This window comes from Macrotis lagotis, chromosome 1 (assembly GCF_037893015.1).
Source record: "Macrotis lagotis isolate mMagLag1 chromosome 1, bilby.v1.9.chrom.fasta, whole genome shotgun sequence".
Classification (NCBI taxonomy): domain Eukaryota; kingdom Metazoa; phylum Chordata; class Mammalia; order Peramelemorphia; family Peramelidae; genus Macrotis; species Macrotis lagotis.
In genome coordinates, this window is record NC_133658.1 from 727,762,900 (window position 1) to 727,778,309 (window position 15,410).

The 15,410-nt window shown below is 34.2% G+C and overlaps 1 protein-coding gene across 4 annotated transcripts in view; it reads right to left on the reverse strand.

The window, feature by feature from the left end:
• Positions 1-15,410, reverse strand: part of B3GLCT (beta 3-glucosyltransferase) — a 107,079-nt gene that overhangs the window by 48,255 nt on the left and 43,414 nt on the right. For all 4 annotated transcript variants that reach the window (XM_074216097.1, XM_074216099.1, XM_074216098.1 and 1 more), the window contains exons 5-6: positions 5,693-5,769; positions 5,078-5,189 (exon numbers count right to left, since the gene is read on the reverse strand). In XM_074216097.1, the coding sequence (XP_074072198.1) occupies positions 5,078-5,189; positions 5,693-5,769 (189 nt within the window). The remainder of the gene's footprint in view (positions 1-5,077; positions 5,190-5,692; positions 5,770-15,410) is intronic.

Genomic DNA, 15,410 nt, shown 5'->3' on the forward strand with positions numbered 1-15,410 from the left:
AGACTTGTATTAAATAATTCAGAATAAGAGCAAAGAAAACAATAAACAACAATATAATGCAAAAAGCAATGACAAAACAATTGAATATTATTATTATGTAATTACCAAAAAACGAGCTTGGCCCCAAAGAAGAAAGAGGAAAAGATATTCCCCACACTCCTTTGCAGAGGTGGGAGTAAACATAGAGACACTGAATATATTGTCAGGCTTTGGGGGTTTTTTTAGGTATTGATTGGTTTTGCTGACTTCCCCCCCCCATTCCTCTTTTTCTCAAAAAGGTTAAAATCTTATTTTTAAAATAAAGACTGGCTTTCTGGCAGGGGTTAATATAAGATTATGAATAGTGTTGTTGTTCACTGACAGTAGAATCACTAAAAAGAAAATGACATTTGAGAAAGTTTGGGAATAGAATGAACTATGCAAAAATTATCCTAATAGAATTTAATCACTGAGTCAGTAGGTAAACATTTATTAAGGACTTACTATATGTTGAGCAATGAAAGGTAAGTTAGTTAGTTTTTGGTTTCAGGGAATTTACAGTCTAAGGAAGAAACTGGGAGGGGCACAACAAAGACTTAATAATAAAATCTTTTTTTTTTTTTTTAGGTTTTACAAGGCAATGGGGTTAAGTGGCTTGCCCGAGGCCACACAGCTACTTAATTATTAAGTGTCTGAGACCAGATTTGAACCCAGGTACTCCTGACTCCAGGGCCGGTGCTTTATCCACTGTGCCACCTAGCCACCCAATAATAAAATCTTATCATCAGTAAAGTCATCACATTTAAATACCATATTCAAAACATTTTAAAAATGGCATTTCAGAAAATAAAGATGGGGGAAGTAGTTGGATGAGACCATACATATATAGATATATATCTTTATGAAAGATGTCTGTGTTAAAGGCAATACCTGAGGGAACTAGGGGATCGATTTTTAAGGCAGCTGAAAGAGGAAAAGATACCAAAGTTGAGAGAAGGGAAGAACCTACTTTTCTATACTTATACTATCATATAACACCTTTATATTTGCTAGAAAAGTCAAATGACTAATGAAAAGAAAGGGACTGTTAATACATAAAAGCATGCCTTCATACTGAAAACATTAAATCAGATCATGATAGCAAGGTTTTATCCATGCAAAATCTGGGAACCTAAAATTTTTAGAACCTGAAGGGACATGGAAGGTTATCTAGCCTTCCCAATTCCTTTTATGAGGGGAGAATTAGCTCAGATAGGTGAGTGGTTTGGCAGGGATCACATAGGAAGGAGTGTCAGAGTCCAGCAAAGAATCCCAGAGTCCTGATTCTCAGTCCAGTATGTATTCTCTGCACCATTCGACCCCTCACTACATTTTTCTAAAATTTTAGACAGAGTTGAAATTTGAAAAAGTCTCTTTAACTTAAAAACAAACCTCACATGCACAGAATGTTACTTCTTTAATGTCATTTTTAAAAAAATAAAACACTAAATTTTTGAGATTCAGAAAAGCTTAGGATCCTGATTGAATCCTCTTTTATATTCCAATTTTCATGAACTCGTCTTGAACTTTTGAAATCATTGTTTTGTTTTTTCCACTAAAAAATAACAAGGTGAGTCACCATGTCCCTTACAGAATTCATGCTATGGATAGTAGAAGAAATGATCTATAGATGAAAAACAATCAAAAGCTTAAGTATAACTTACAACTCCCACATTCAAAAGGAAACTTGAGAGGTTTTTAGAAGGGTTTTTTTTTTTTTTTTTTTGGTGTTGGGTGTTTTGTTTTGGGGGGAGGAAGATTGGTTGTTTGTTTTTGTTTTTTTAAAACAAAAAGAGCCTATTTTATAATAAAAGGTTTACATAAAACAAGAAAGAATACCTTTTATGGCATATAGAACCATATTGGGCCCTCTCCCCTCAAAATACCTAAAATTTATTTTGTATGTACTTATTTAAGTACATCTTGTCTCCCCGATATAATGTAACCTTCTAGAAGGCAAAGGCTATTTCCTTTTGAGTCTCTATTTTCCCAGGGCCTAGAATACTGCCTGGAACTTTTAATTTTGCTAGATGCTACAATGATTAGAGTACTGGACCTGGAGTCAGAGTTCAAGACCTGAGTTCAAATTTGCTTTTTGATACTTACTAGCTAGTTATATGATCCTGGGAAAGTCTTAACCTCTGTTTGCCTCAGTTTTCTCAGAATCAAATGAGGAAATGATTGTAAAGTAAGCATGATATAAAGGTTATTGTTATTATTATTATTAGTTATAGGGGCAACTAGGGGGTACAGTGGATGGTACAGTGGTTAGAGCATTGGGCTTTGAGCCAAGAAGATCTTAGAGCCAAGAAGAACTAGCTTGAGGCACTTACTATTTGTGTGACCCTGACCAAGTCATTTAACCTCTAAATGCCTCAGTTCCTCAAATTAAAATGAGGACACACTGGAGAAGGAAATAGCAAACAACTCCAGTATTTTGCCAAGGAAACCTCTTGGACAAAAAAGTCCATTGGGTCAGATAGAGTCAGACACAACTGAACAAAAACAATAACAAATTAATATTAATGTACAAAATAAGGTAACTAGTTCCAGCCCAACATAAATGTGTAGTGCAAATTCAAACGATGAGACCACTTCATAGGATTTATCATTGCCAGCTGAATGGCAAAATCAATCCGAAAATCCCATGTAAGATAAATTGGGTGATTCTCCTCCTCTTTAAGGAAGTTATTGTTAGAATGGAGATATTTTTATATCTATCAAATTGGATAAAATGATCAAAGGGGAAAGCAACAGATGTTGGAAAGGATGTAGGAAAATTGAAACATGAATTCAACATTTTGGAGATAAATCTGGAACTATAGCTAAAAAAGTTATTAATCTGCCTATATTTCTTATCAGAAATACCACTGTTAAATTTATTTTCAAAGATGATTAGAATAAAAGGAAAAGAACCAATATATTTCAAAATATTTATAGCAGCTCTCTCTGCAATGGTAAAGAATTGGAAATTGAGGGTATGCCCATCAACTTGAAGAATGGCTGAACAAGTTGTGGTATAGAATTTGGTAGAATACTACTGTGTTATATCAGAAATGATGAGCTCAATGATCTTAGAAAAACATAGATGGACTTGCACAAAATAAAGAAGAGCAAAATGAACAGAACCAAGAGAACATTGTAAAAAATAAAAGCAATATTGTTTTAAGAGAAACTTTAAGTGAATAAGTCATTATGACTATTATAAATACACAAACTAACTATATATATGACATATGAAGGAGGATGCTACCTGCATCAAGAGAAAGAACTGATAAATAGAAGTTTGTATAGAATAATTTCATATATATGTGAGTGTCTGTATGTGTGTGTGTGTGTGTGTGTGTGTGTGTGTGTGTGTGTGTGTGTGTGTGTATATATATATGGTAGCCATTGAGGGGGAAATATATGAATTTACATAATATATGAAAATATATATACTTATTTATAACTAATGGTAGCCATGGGGGAGAGAATAAAAAGAAAAAAAGAAATTTACATGATAACTTTATTATACTTTGAAAGGAATAGCAAGTTGTACACAAAAGATTTGCAATTTCATATACAATCATTTTTATTATACTATGTTATGAAAATGTTTATTTTATTTCATAAAATATTTTTTAAAAAATAGAATGGACAGCTTGCTTTTTCAACTCTTTTAATATTACCAAGTTGATTGCAAGGACCAAGTTAATTTAGTAAATATAGATTGAATACTAGACATAAGATCTTAAAATTAGAACAATGATAATAAAAGACAAATTGAGTCATCCCAGAGCTTTCAAATTCAAAATGTTGATTTCTGTCCTACTTTGCTTAATCACCAATCCTTGAGGTATTCCTTGTTAAGTTTCCTGTATCCAAGGGCAAAACCCTAAATAATGGAATTGGGGGGAAAAGTCCTCCTATTTCTCTTGACCTAATTAAATATGATTAGATTCTAGCATGGAGCCCGAGGAAATGAAGTATGGTGATGAGAGGCAAGTTTAAAATGCACTAGCAAGCCAAATCCATTTTGGTCAACATCAGTTCCAAAGCCTGCTCTAGTTCATTTGGTCCAAGTTAGGTTCTCACTGATCAGGACCCATTCTAGTTTGTTTCCATAAAGGAAAGTGATGGCTTAAAGACACTTGGGTAGAGTTCCACAAAGCTTAATTAAGGTTAAGATTAATAATAATAATAATAATAATAATAATAATAATAATAATAATGGCTAATATGAAAGGTTATAATATACAGAAAGCACTTTGCATGAAGAAGTATTTATTAAGCACTTTGCATGCATTAAATACTGTGCTATATGAATGTTAACTGTTATTATTATATGGCTTTCAGGTGTACAAAATGCCTTTACACATATTAATTCCTTTTACTCATAATAATACTGTAAAGCAGGTACTATTATTATTTTCATTTATAGATGGGGAAGTGAAAGTATGAGAAGTTAAGTGACTTGCCCAGAGTCACAGAGTTAGGTGTCTGAGGAGGATTCCAATTCAAGTCTTCTCAATTCCAAACCCAAGGCAGCTAATTTAATGTTGTCAATCAAAGTTATATCTACTAAAAAAGGATATATCTATACACACCAAGAAAGAAAAGGTAAAAAATGTATGAATTTAATGGAACTAGAATGACCAAATTACCATGTAATTACTGAATACTAAAAAGAAATAGTCCATTTAATTTTATGTCTAAAGTAAATGATTTCTTAACTCTGGATTACTACATTTGTCTAATCTTCCCAAATTGTTAATATTAAATAAGACATATTAAAATGTCTTTCATTTTTTTTAAAAAAGGAATATCATATAATTCCTCTCATGTTGTAAATCATAAAACATAAAAAAAAAAAGAAAAATTCAATTTCCAAATTCTTTACAAAGAAATCCTAACAACATAGCCTCTGGGCTTACATATTTACTATTTCCAATTCTTGACTTGAAATTATCATTTAGAAGTGTTTTTTACTAGCTTCCCCTTCCTTTTAATCAATACTAAACCCTCTTCAAGGTTTTTCCCCCGAAGGCTAAATATTAGCATTTCAATTTTCTTTTACCTTAGATGAGTCAAATCTTCGGAGAGTTTCTAAGAGCTTTGGAATGTGTATTCTTGTTTCTTCTTCACAGAAGAAAATCCAAGATGAGTTTCTGCTAAATGATGTGGAAAAACTAAGAAGAAACAGTTTACAATAAGCCCTACTCCAAACTGAATTCATCATAAAACCACAAAACTGTGAGTAAGAAATGGAAGGAATGGAAGATTGGGATGATAAGAACACCCTATTTTCTGCATATATTTTTTCCTTTCCTTAGCAATGGTTCAAAGAAAAGAATCTTATCAGCTCTTCAAATTCACTTTCTCATAAAAATCCCTCAGAAGGCATATAAGAGAATGTTCACAATACTCAGTTTTGGAGTTCATTTGTATACCTTTGAAATAAATTGTTTCTAATTTATTTATTCTCCTTTTATTCAAAAATCAACCTTTAACAAATATGGTTCTATTGCTGTGTCAAGAAATAAAACTTTCCAAGGCAGAAATCCTACCCCTTCCAGTCAACAATTTTGAAAGTTAGAAAAAAAAAAACCCAAAAACCTCCCAGCAAAGAAAACTAAGTAACATGAGCACATTCAGGTGGAGATGTCAATAATTTAGATTTTTTCATACATACTGAGGTAATAATGGAAGTATGGTCCATGCGCCTTCATGCTTATCCAGCAGATGAACAAGGAGAACTCTGGGGAGCTCCTAAAACACCCAATAAATTAAAATCAATCAATAAATAGGAGAGGGAAATAAGTCAAAACACATGACAATACAATATTAAATTCCCACTTAATTTATACATAAAAATTTCTAGACAAAGGTGATTTTAATGTATTATAGCTTAGATCTGAGTTCCTTCTCTTTTCCTTAGGGTTTTCAGGAAATGGGTGCTCTTCAACCAAATGTGTGCTGTTCTCACCATCTGGGCAAGGAAACATTAACTAAGCATCTCCAAAGGAAACGTTTGGTGATTTCCCTAAACTAGACTCTAAGATAAGGTTAAGAAAAAGGAAGGGTTCCCAGGGGAAATAGTTAGACAAGAATTAATCCTAAGAGAGAAAAAAAATTCTTTAAAGGAAGAGAAACCTCACAGTATTCTAAAGCTATATAGATGAGAAAAAAAAATATAAACTTACCTCATAAACTAATATATCATAGACTAATAAATATTCAGACAGTGAAATAGGTAATTTTTAGAGTAACATGAAGGATAAGTATTAGATGTAGAATTCCTAAATGTCAAGCATTGGAAAAGAAACAGTAATGTTTTTTAGGTAATACACACCTATAGTCAGAAGAATACAACATACATTTTAATTGTATTGATATTTAATTGAAAGGTATTCATTTTAGGGATGTAATACTATTCTCTATTTTAAGTAAAATAAAAAAAGCTAAAAATCTTTTTGTCTTATCATAAAACTTCCTAAAGGTACAAGAGCATACTTAGTGTTTCATTACTGGAATTCTTAAGCCCTCCCAATATACTTTATTGCCACAAATTTTATATAGGATGTAAAAATTTGTTCTCCAGATCATTATAGACATGAAGGTGAAATGATAAACATCTCATTTTGCCAAGCACTGATCATTACAGAACCACTGGGATTATCTATTCAACCTTGCAGGTTGATTACTTTGAATTATTTTCAAAAGAAAAAAATTGACTCTGACAAAGCTGGAGATTGAAAAGTAAATGAGGCTTGTTTCTTTGTTCTACATAGCAACTACTTCAGCATCCTGTACAAATTAACACGAAAGTAGTCAAAGATTAAGAATAAACCATGTGTGGCCTTGGGCAAGCCACTTAACCCCATTTGCCTTGCAAAAAAAAAAATGATGAACCAATACCTTGCCAAACTTTTCCCTCTTCCTAACTTCCCTGCTACTGTCAAAATCTTCCCAATCACCTAGGTAGATAGTCTAGGTATCATTCTCCACTCCTCACTTTCTTTCCCCTATCTTGTATTCGATCAGTCATGTTGTCCTTTAATTTATACCTTTGTAACACATCCTGTTTATGTCCATTTCTTCCTTCTAAGACTTCAACCTCTCTGAAGCACCTGGACTCTTGCAGCAATACATTGCTGATAGTCTCTCTCCACTCCATCTATCCTCCCTCCAATCAACTATCAGTTTGATTTTCCTAAAATGCAAACCTTCCCTCAGTGCAAGAAACTCCTGTGACTTCCTGTTTCTTCAAGAATCAACAAAAAAATTCTGAATTTGACTTTTAAAGTCCTTTATATTTCCCACTTTTCCAGACTTCTTAAATCTCATTCCTCTCTATATTCTGTGAACTAGGGATGCTGACCTTGTTTTCCTGATCTAAAACTCTCTCTCCTAATACATTTTTTCCTCTTCATCTCAATTTCCTGGCTTCCCTGGTATCCTTCAAGTCCTAGCCAAAGTCCTACCTTCTGCAAGAAGTCATTCCTTGGTGTCGTTGCATCTTAATAATGATTTATAAGCCTCCAAGTGGGGAAAGAGAGAAGGCAGCAGCATCTTTTGGCTCCCCACTGGGGACTTGCAAGTGGTCATGAACAAAGGGTGATATTTTTGTTTCAGTTCTATTTTTTTTTTTTGCTTTCGGGAAAAAGGAGTCTTGGAGATGGCTACAACCTTGTGAGTTTCAGAAGGTCAAAAGCAAAATGCCAGAGATTTAGGACCCAAACTCCAAACCAGTACCTTACCAGCTGTTAACCCTGTTAACATTGTACTGTTGTACAATCCTGAAAAGGAATTGGCAGATCAGCCCACTGAGATACCATGTCCTGCAGGAAAGGAGTTACAGTTCCAAGGGAGGTGAACTTAGTGAAGCAAATACTTTATAGCAGTCTGTTTAAATTTGAGCTCGCTATCCCTTAAGAAAGAGGATTACAGAGAAAAACATATCATGGGGTTTTGGGGGAAGATTTTGTACTCTTTTCACTATAGCTTTTCAATAAATATCCCTTTTAACAGATAACTGATGTTATCAGTTAAATTTGTAATAGAATACTAATCAATGAAATTGACGATATTTAAGAAATATTAACTGGCAATTGATATTGAAAACAAAAGGCTGGAATGGGTGCTCAAACAGAGCAATATTGCAATGGTTCCATATATTTATTATTTTATGAAGCACATTCAACAATAAAAAATTGTGAGCAAATGGGGAAGTAGTGAACCCACTGGGTAATTTGACATTGAACTTTTAAATTTATTATCTAAGTGTTTTTATAATAACTGTAAAAAAACTTTCCCACCAAAACTACAAATTTAAATGTACATTTCACATAATTAAAATTAAAGAATATAAAATTTTATTCTACCTATAATTATGAAAAATCTAAATATAAAATTATAAAACAATAAATATTTTATGTGGGGCAATCTAAATGAATTAAATAAAGCAATCCAGCATTATATATATATTATTATACATATTATATATATATAATATATATATACTTATATACTACTGACCTGCCAGAGTTCATATTATATTTCTTCATTTTATAAATTTTGTCAAATAATAATATTTTAATGAATTAAGTTGCAACTTGTAAGATAATTCACACAATATAATGAATGATTTAATTTCAATGTTCAATGGACTGATTATGTGAATATTTGACTCAATATCAAAAAAAGACGGTCTTCAATCTAGTGCTTCACCAAATTTATTTCTGTATTTTATTTTTAAAAAATAAAATAAAAATGCTTGCAAATGCAAATATGTGGGGAAAACATTGTTGAGACAGAACCTGAGCAAATATACAGAGGTAGAAGAAGGAATATTGAATTTAGAGAATAGCTAGTTATCAAGGGTGACTGTGGTGAAGGCAATTATATGAAATAAGAGCAGGAGATCAATTGAAGCCAGATTGTGGAAAGCCTAAAATATAAACTAACTGTATATCTTAAGGGCAATTATGTGGTGCAGTAGAAAGTGCTGGATCTGGAGTCAGAAATTCATTTTACTGAGTTCAAATCTGGCCTCAATTACTTACTAGCTGTGTGGCCCTGGGCAAGCAATTTAACCCTGTTTGCCTCAGTTTCCTTATCTGTAAAATGAGGTGGAGAAAGAAATGGCAAACTGCTCTAGTATCTTTGCCAAGAAAACCCTAAATAAAGTTATATTTCCAACAAAGAGTTAGAAATTACTGGATAACAATAAATATATATCTGAACCCAGGGGAAAGTAGGAAATACTAGAGATTTTTGAAAAGAGAAGTAATCTCTCTTACAGAGCTTAGAACAAATTTAGTCATATCTCACAGAATATGAGCTATAGACAACTATGAAGCACCAGAGTATCTCAGATCAAGGCAAACTTTCTGTATGTTACAAAAAAGTCTGGAACATCAATAATGAAATATACTTTCTCCTCTCTGGAGCAAACAGGTAACTGGGTACTGTGGTACATACTATTGGTTGTATTCCCTGTATGAATTAGTTTTACTTATCTATTTTTCTTTTTTTCTTTTTCTTTTTTTTGGGGGGGTAAAGACATGGCTCTATTGGGAGGGAGCAGAAATTGGCAAGTAAAGATATTTAAATAAGGTATCAGTGAAATAACTTTAAGAATGAAAAGATAAGTATTGGGGGCAGAACAAATCATACCAGCTTTGGCATCTCTCATTCAAGCTAAACTACTTTAATACCACACAAACAGAAATGACCTACTGTCAATCAAGAAGACACATCTAGACTGGTCTCTGCTTCCCTTCTAAATATAGAAATTCAAATAAGAATGTCACTAACATTTTTCCTGTGAGTTCTCTCTCTCTCCTTACAAAGCCATGCCCTAGTTCAGGCACTCACTATCTCTTGCCTGAACTCCTGCCACATCTTCTAATTGGTGTATCTGCCAGATGTTTCTTCTCACTCCAATCCATCCATTCCTGAGCTACCGAAGTGGTGCTTTCCTACCATGTCATGACCTCTAAATTAACTCTAGTGGTTTCCTACTTATTACCTTCAAGATCAAATATAAAATCCATTGACAGCATATAAATCCCTTTACAATCTGGCTCCTCCTTCCATTTCTAGTTTTCTAACATTCTATTCAGCCCCATGAATACAATGCAGCCATAGTCAAATGCATGCTGCTCCTGTACACACAACACTCCATCTCCAGTCACTCATCCACATGCTAATCTGCCAAGCTAGGAACGCTCTCCATCCTCATCTTGGCCTTGTGAGACCCTGATTTCCTTCTATAATCAGCTCAAACACTTCCTGCAGGAAGCCTCGCCTCACTCCTTCCCCCTCCCCAAATGTCTGCCTCCCTTCCAAGGCTACCTTCTATCTATTCTGGATGTGTCTTGTATGCACCTATTTCTATTTCCTTTGTAATTCTAGCATTTAGCACAGTGCTTAATTATGGTAAGTAACTAAATCAATGCCAGCTGCCTGGGTGAGTGGTGCCTAAGGAGGGGAAACAGAGGAATCTCACTTATCAAGGATGGTCTGTGATTCTAGTTTCCAAGAGTAACAAATGGAAATGTGCAGCAGAAAAGTGTCTAAGATGATACTCTTTAATTCTTCAACAAAGTAAGGTCATCTTGCTAAAACACTACTAATTATAATCTGTAAGGCACTGAGTTTACTACACTGGCAAAACATAAGGTGTCCTTTGTGGTTTAGTCATTCTTTTGTTGTGTCTGACTCTTTATGATTTCATTTGGGATTTTCTTGGCAGACACTGGAGTGGTTTGTTATTTTTTCTCCAGTTCATTTTACATATGAGGAAACTGAGACAAACAAGGTTAACAGATTTGCCCAGGGCCACACAGCTAGTAGGTATCTGAGGTCAGATTTGAATTCAGGAAGGCATTTCATCCTGATTCCAACCCAATATGCTACCCACTGTGCCACCCAGCTGCCATATACCTGGCTGGTATACTTATATAGCAGTAAGAAACAATCAGCATGCCATCAAAAAGCTCCAAATATTATATTTTCAGAAGCAAATTCAAAAATGAAAAGGATTAAATAAAATGAGCTTTCTTGTGTTACTTGTACCAATTCTAAAAAACAACTACTAAAAGTCCCTATATCATGTGCTCAGAATTTTTAATACAAAGGATGAAGATTTCATTATTTCTATTTTGATTGTGGATCACATACTGCTTTTCAATAGCCTCTCAGATCTTGAGGTCTTTCTAATTATCTAATGTGTCATGTGACCCTGTCAAAGTAATTTAGATACTTATTGTTAAACTGTGTGACCCTGGGCAAATCACTTAAACCTGTCTGCCTCAGTTTCCTTTTCTATAAAGGAGCTGGCGAAGGAATGGCAAGCAACTTCAGTATCTTTGGATGTCACAGAGTCAGACATGACTAAAAAAAATAGAGCAACAACTGAAATTATTTTGTTCAAGATTCCTACAAATGAAAATAAAATTGATGGGGGGGACAAAGAGTTGTGTCAGAAGGCAAAGAGACTGTGCCAGTTTGGACATCTTGGTTATTAAAGTAATGTTAAATAAAACTGTTTCTGTCAAGATGAGCTTACAAACTCAGAGGACCGGATTAACATTGATATTTTTCTTCAATAACCCCAATATTATAGATAAATAGGAATTATTATTATGGTTATGATTGCAATACTTCTTGGGTATTTGAATTTATGTTCACTTATGCTGTAGAACACAAAATGATTTCAAACATATAGACAGACCTAAAAGTGGTCTTAAGTCAATTAGCCAAACTTAATTTCATATTTGGGGAAACTAAGGAACATGAAAACGATATAATCAAAGATCTGTTTAGTCAAAACTATGTTTTTTTTTCCCCAGTGGCACTGTATGGCTGTGAGAATTGATTATAAGAAAATATGAGAGCTGCATAATACAAGCTTTCCAATTATGGGGATGGAGATGACTTTTGAGAGTCCCTTGATCAATACTTAAATTAATCCAGGCTATTCATTGGAAGGTCAAATACTGAAGTTGAAGCTAAAACTTAAATACTTTGGCCACACAATGAGAAGATAGGACTCACTGGAAACAATTGATGTTGGGAAAGATTGAAGATTAAAGGAAAACTGGATGGCAGGTGATGAGATGGATAGTGTAATGGAAGCAACAAACAAATGCTACAAGACAGAAAAGCTACAGTCCATGGGGTTAGAGAAGGGTCAATGATGACTGAATACTCAATAGCCACAAAAGCAACCACTCAAGGTTACATCTTTAAAATTATTGAAATCCCCTCCCCCAAATAGTTTTAGTTTATATGAGTTACATCTACCAATGTTTACCATATTGGAAGTTAGTCTTGGTATGATTACAAAAATAGTTTTGACTACCAGGATCTTCTGAAGGGCCTTGGGTGCCCTGAGGACTAGGTCTACACATTGAGAATCTCTGATCTATGTTATTTACATTCCTCCAATCTTGCCTTTGTCTGAAATTCCAGGATTCTGATTTCCTATCAATTTGGCAGAAATGTTTATCTTTCCTGTTCATTCTGAACTTGCACTTGATGACCAAAGTAAGTTATGGTACATGTTACTCCCCTTCCAGTTCAACAATTCCTGTTTGACTCTCAGTATTGCTCTTTAGAGTATAAAAATAAATCAATCATCTGAAGTGGTTTGTTAAACTTACTCATCCTTATTCAGGCAACCAAAACCACAGACTTATTTTTCCCCCTCTGGGTGCTATTGTGTGAAACTCCCTCCTAGAGGCTCTCTTTACTATATGAAGAGCAATGTGCGATTCAAATAAGTCATTATTTTGTAAAATGACAAGATTTTAAAGATTTTTTAAAATCATCTATTTCAATTTAAATCATCTATTTTAATTATTTTATTTTTAGATATGAGGTCTAGGAAGCATTTTGAAGGCAAGGTTAAGGATTGTACTGGAAGCCAGGGAGAAGCACACATGAGAAGTTGCACATGTGCCTGCGCATGCACATGCGCATTCTCTCTCTCTCTCTCTCTCTCTCTCTCTCTCTCTCTCTCTCTCTCTCTCTCTCTCTGTCTCTGTCTCTGTCTCTCTCTCTCTCTCCCCGCTCCCCTTCCCTCTTACGCTCTTTAAAGTTTATATCCGAGCAGCTGAGGACTCCAGTGGGACATAAATTATCACAACAGAACAAACAGATTTGCTCAGGGTCAAATGTTGTTAGCACCAAGGGTAAATATCTGACCCATGCTCTTGGATTTTTTTTAATGGCATATGATTGTCTCAACTTGAACCTTTCTATTCTGACAGACAATCAAATAATTCTCTGGAAAGATCACAAAGAACTCAGTCACTAGGAGAGTACCTAAAAGGAAAAAAAATAATTTTGTGTGCTTGGTAACTTGAATAATGATGAGTCTTTCATTGACTGATTTGTTTTTAAACTCTAAGTAGCAATACTGAGTGTACAACAGGAATTGAAATAGTGAGCTGGAAGAAGAGTAAACTTATACATAACTTACTTTGGATTTTCTTCTGTGGGCTTTCTTCACAGCACTTTGTTGTTATAAACCTGTTTTTCAGTTGAGTCTGATTCTCCATGAGCCCAACAGGGTTAAGTGAGCTGCCCAAGGTCACACAACAAGTAAATTCCTGAGACTGGACTTGAACTCAGGTCTTTCTGACTCCAGGCCTGGTGCTCTATCCACTAAGATACTTGGCTGCCACAAAAGCACTTTAAAGTTCTGATTAATTCTCAATACACACAAAGGGTAGTAGAGCAAGGCTGGTTCCCTTTCTCATAAACAGAGATGAAAGGTTGAGCAAGTCAAAAACAATTAAGAGTTTACTTATGTGTGACATCTCACTGGTCATATTAACATCATAAGGTCACCACTCTTCAGTGAGTTATTAAAGGTAATTTAGTTCAAACCCATTATTTTAGACAAAATGTTTCAAACCATCACCCATTTAATAGACTTAGATGAATAATTTATTAGAGGATATTTTCTGATGACTTAAATCCAAACTAATATTAAATATTCTAGAAATGTTATGTGATAGACCTCTAGGAGATAGAATAATAACAATCGCTAGCATTTATATAGTGTTTTAAGGTTTGCAACACGCTTTACATCATCTGATCCCCACAAACCTGGGAAGCAGATGTTGTTATCAACCCATTTTATAGACTAGAAAACTGAAGAATACAAAAAATAAAGTGACTTGCTCAAGGTCATACAACTAGTTAAGTGTACACATTTGAACTCAGATCTTCCTTTCTCCTAATTCAATACCCTATCCTCTACATATGCCCCTAATGAACTCTAAAAGACTTTTTTAAAAATCTCATATTTAGGAAAAGAACAGTTAGTGGATAAAATAAATTCAGATAACAAATTATCCCAAACACCATAATGAAATATTTGAAAAGTATTACCATTAACCTTCTCCAAAACTAATATATTTAGTGCATCACTTTATCATAACTAAATGAATGCTCTTCAGTTTCTTCCAAAAATTATGCCAATTTTAATGATTCTACAACAGGTCACACAAAATACTCCATCTTTAAACTCCAGGCATTTTCCCTGTGTCTCCCAAGGCTGGAATTCTCTCCCTGCTCACTTCTACCTCCTGGTTTCTTTCCCAACTTCCTTCAAATCTCTGTTAAAATCCTGCCTCTTGTAAGAAGCCTTTCCTGATCCTGACCCCCCTTAACACTAATGTCCTGCCCTCTATGATTATCTTCAATTAACCCCTATGTAAAGATATCTTGTGTGAACATAGTTATATGTGTCATGGGATTTCCCCCAATGAATTATGAGCTCCTTGAGAGCAGGGACTATTTTCTGTTTGTTCTGCCTTTTTTGCATACCCAGAGTTTAACACATATCTGACACAAGTAGGTGTTTAATAAATGCTTTCTGATTGACATTCCTTTTATAATTATATGTATTTTGTTTTGTGCAATAGAAATCTCATTCTGAGAAGGCATCCCTGGACTATACCAGAATGCCAGAGGATTCCCTAATGAGTCAAGTCAATTCAACAAGCAATCATTAAGTGCCTACTATGTACCACAGATCAAACTAAACCCTGAGGATACAGAGAGACAAAAGACATTAGTTTCTCTCAAGTTGCTCATAGTCACATGGATGAGAAAATATGCAAACAACTATGTATAAAAACATATATACAAGATAAATTGGAGATAATCTTCAAGGAAAGAACCTATCTCAAAAAAAGGTTTAGGATTCCTGCTATAGGATATCTTCCCTTGAACAGTCTGAGTTCTCAAGAAGATCCTGCTGAGTTTATTTATTATCCCCCTTCTCTCAGTATCCTTGTTTCCTTTAACAACTACACCATTCTTCCATTTGCCCAGACTCAAAAGATCAAATCATATGATTTTTCTTTCTTTCCCTTCCTACTCCGATA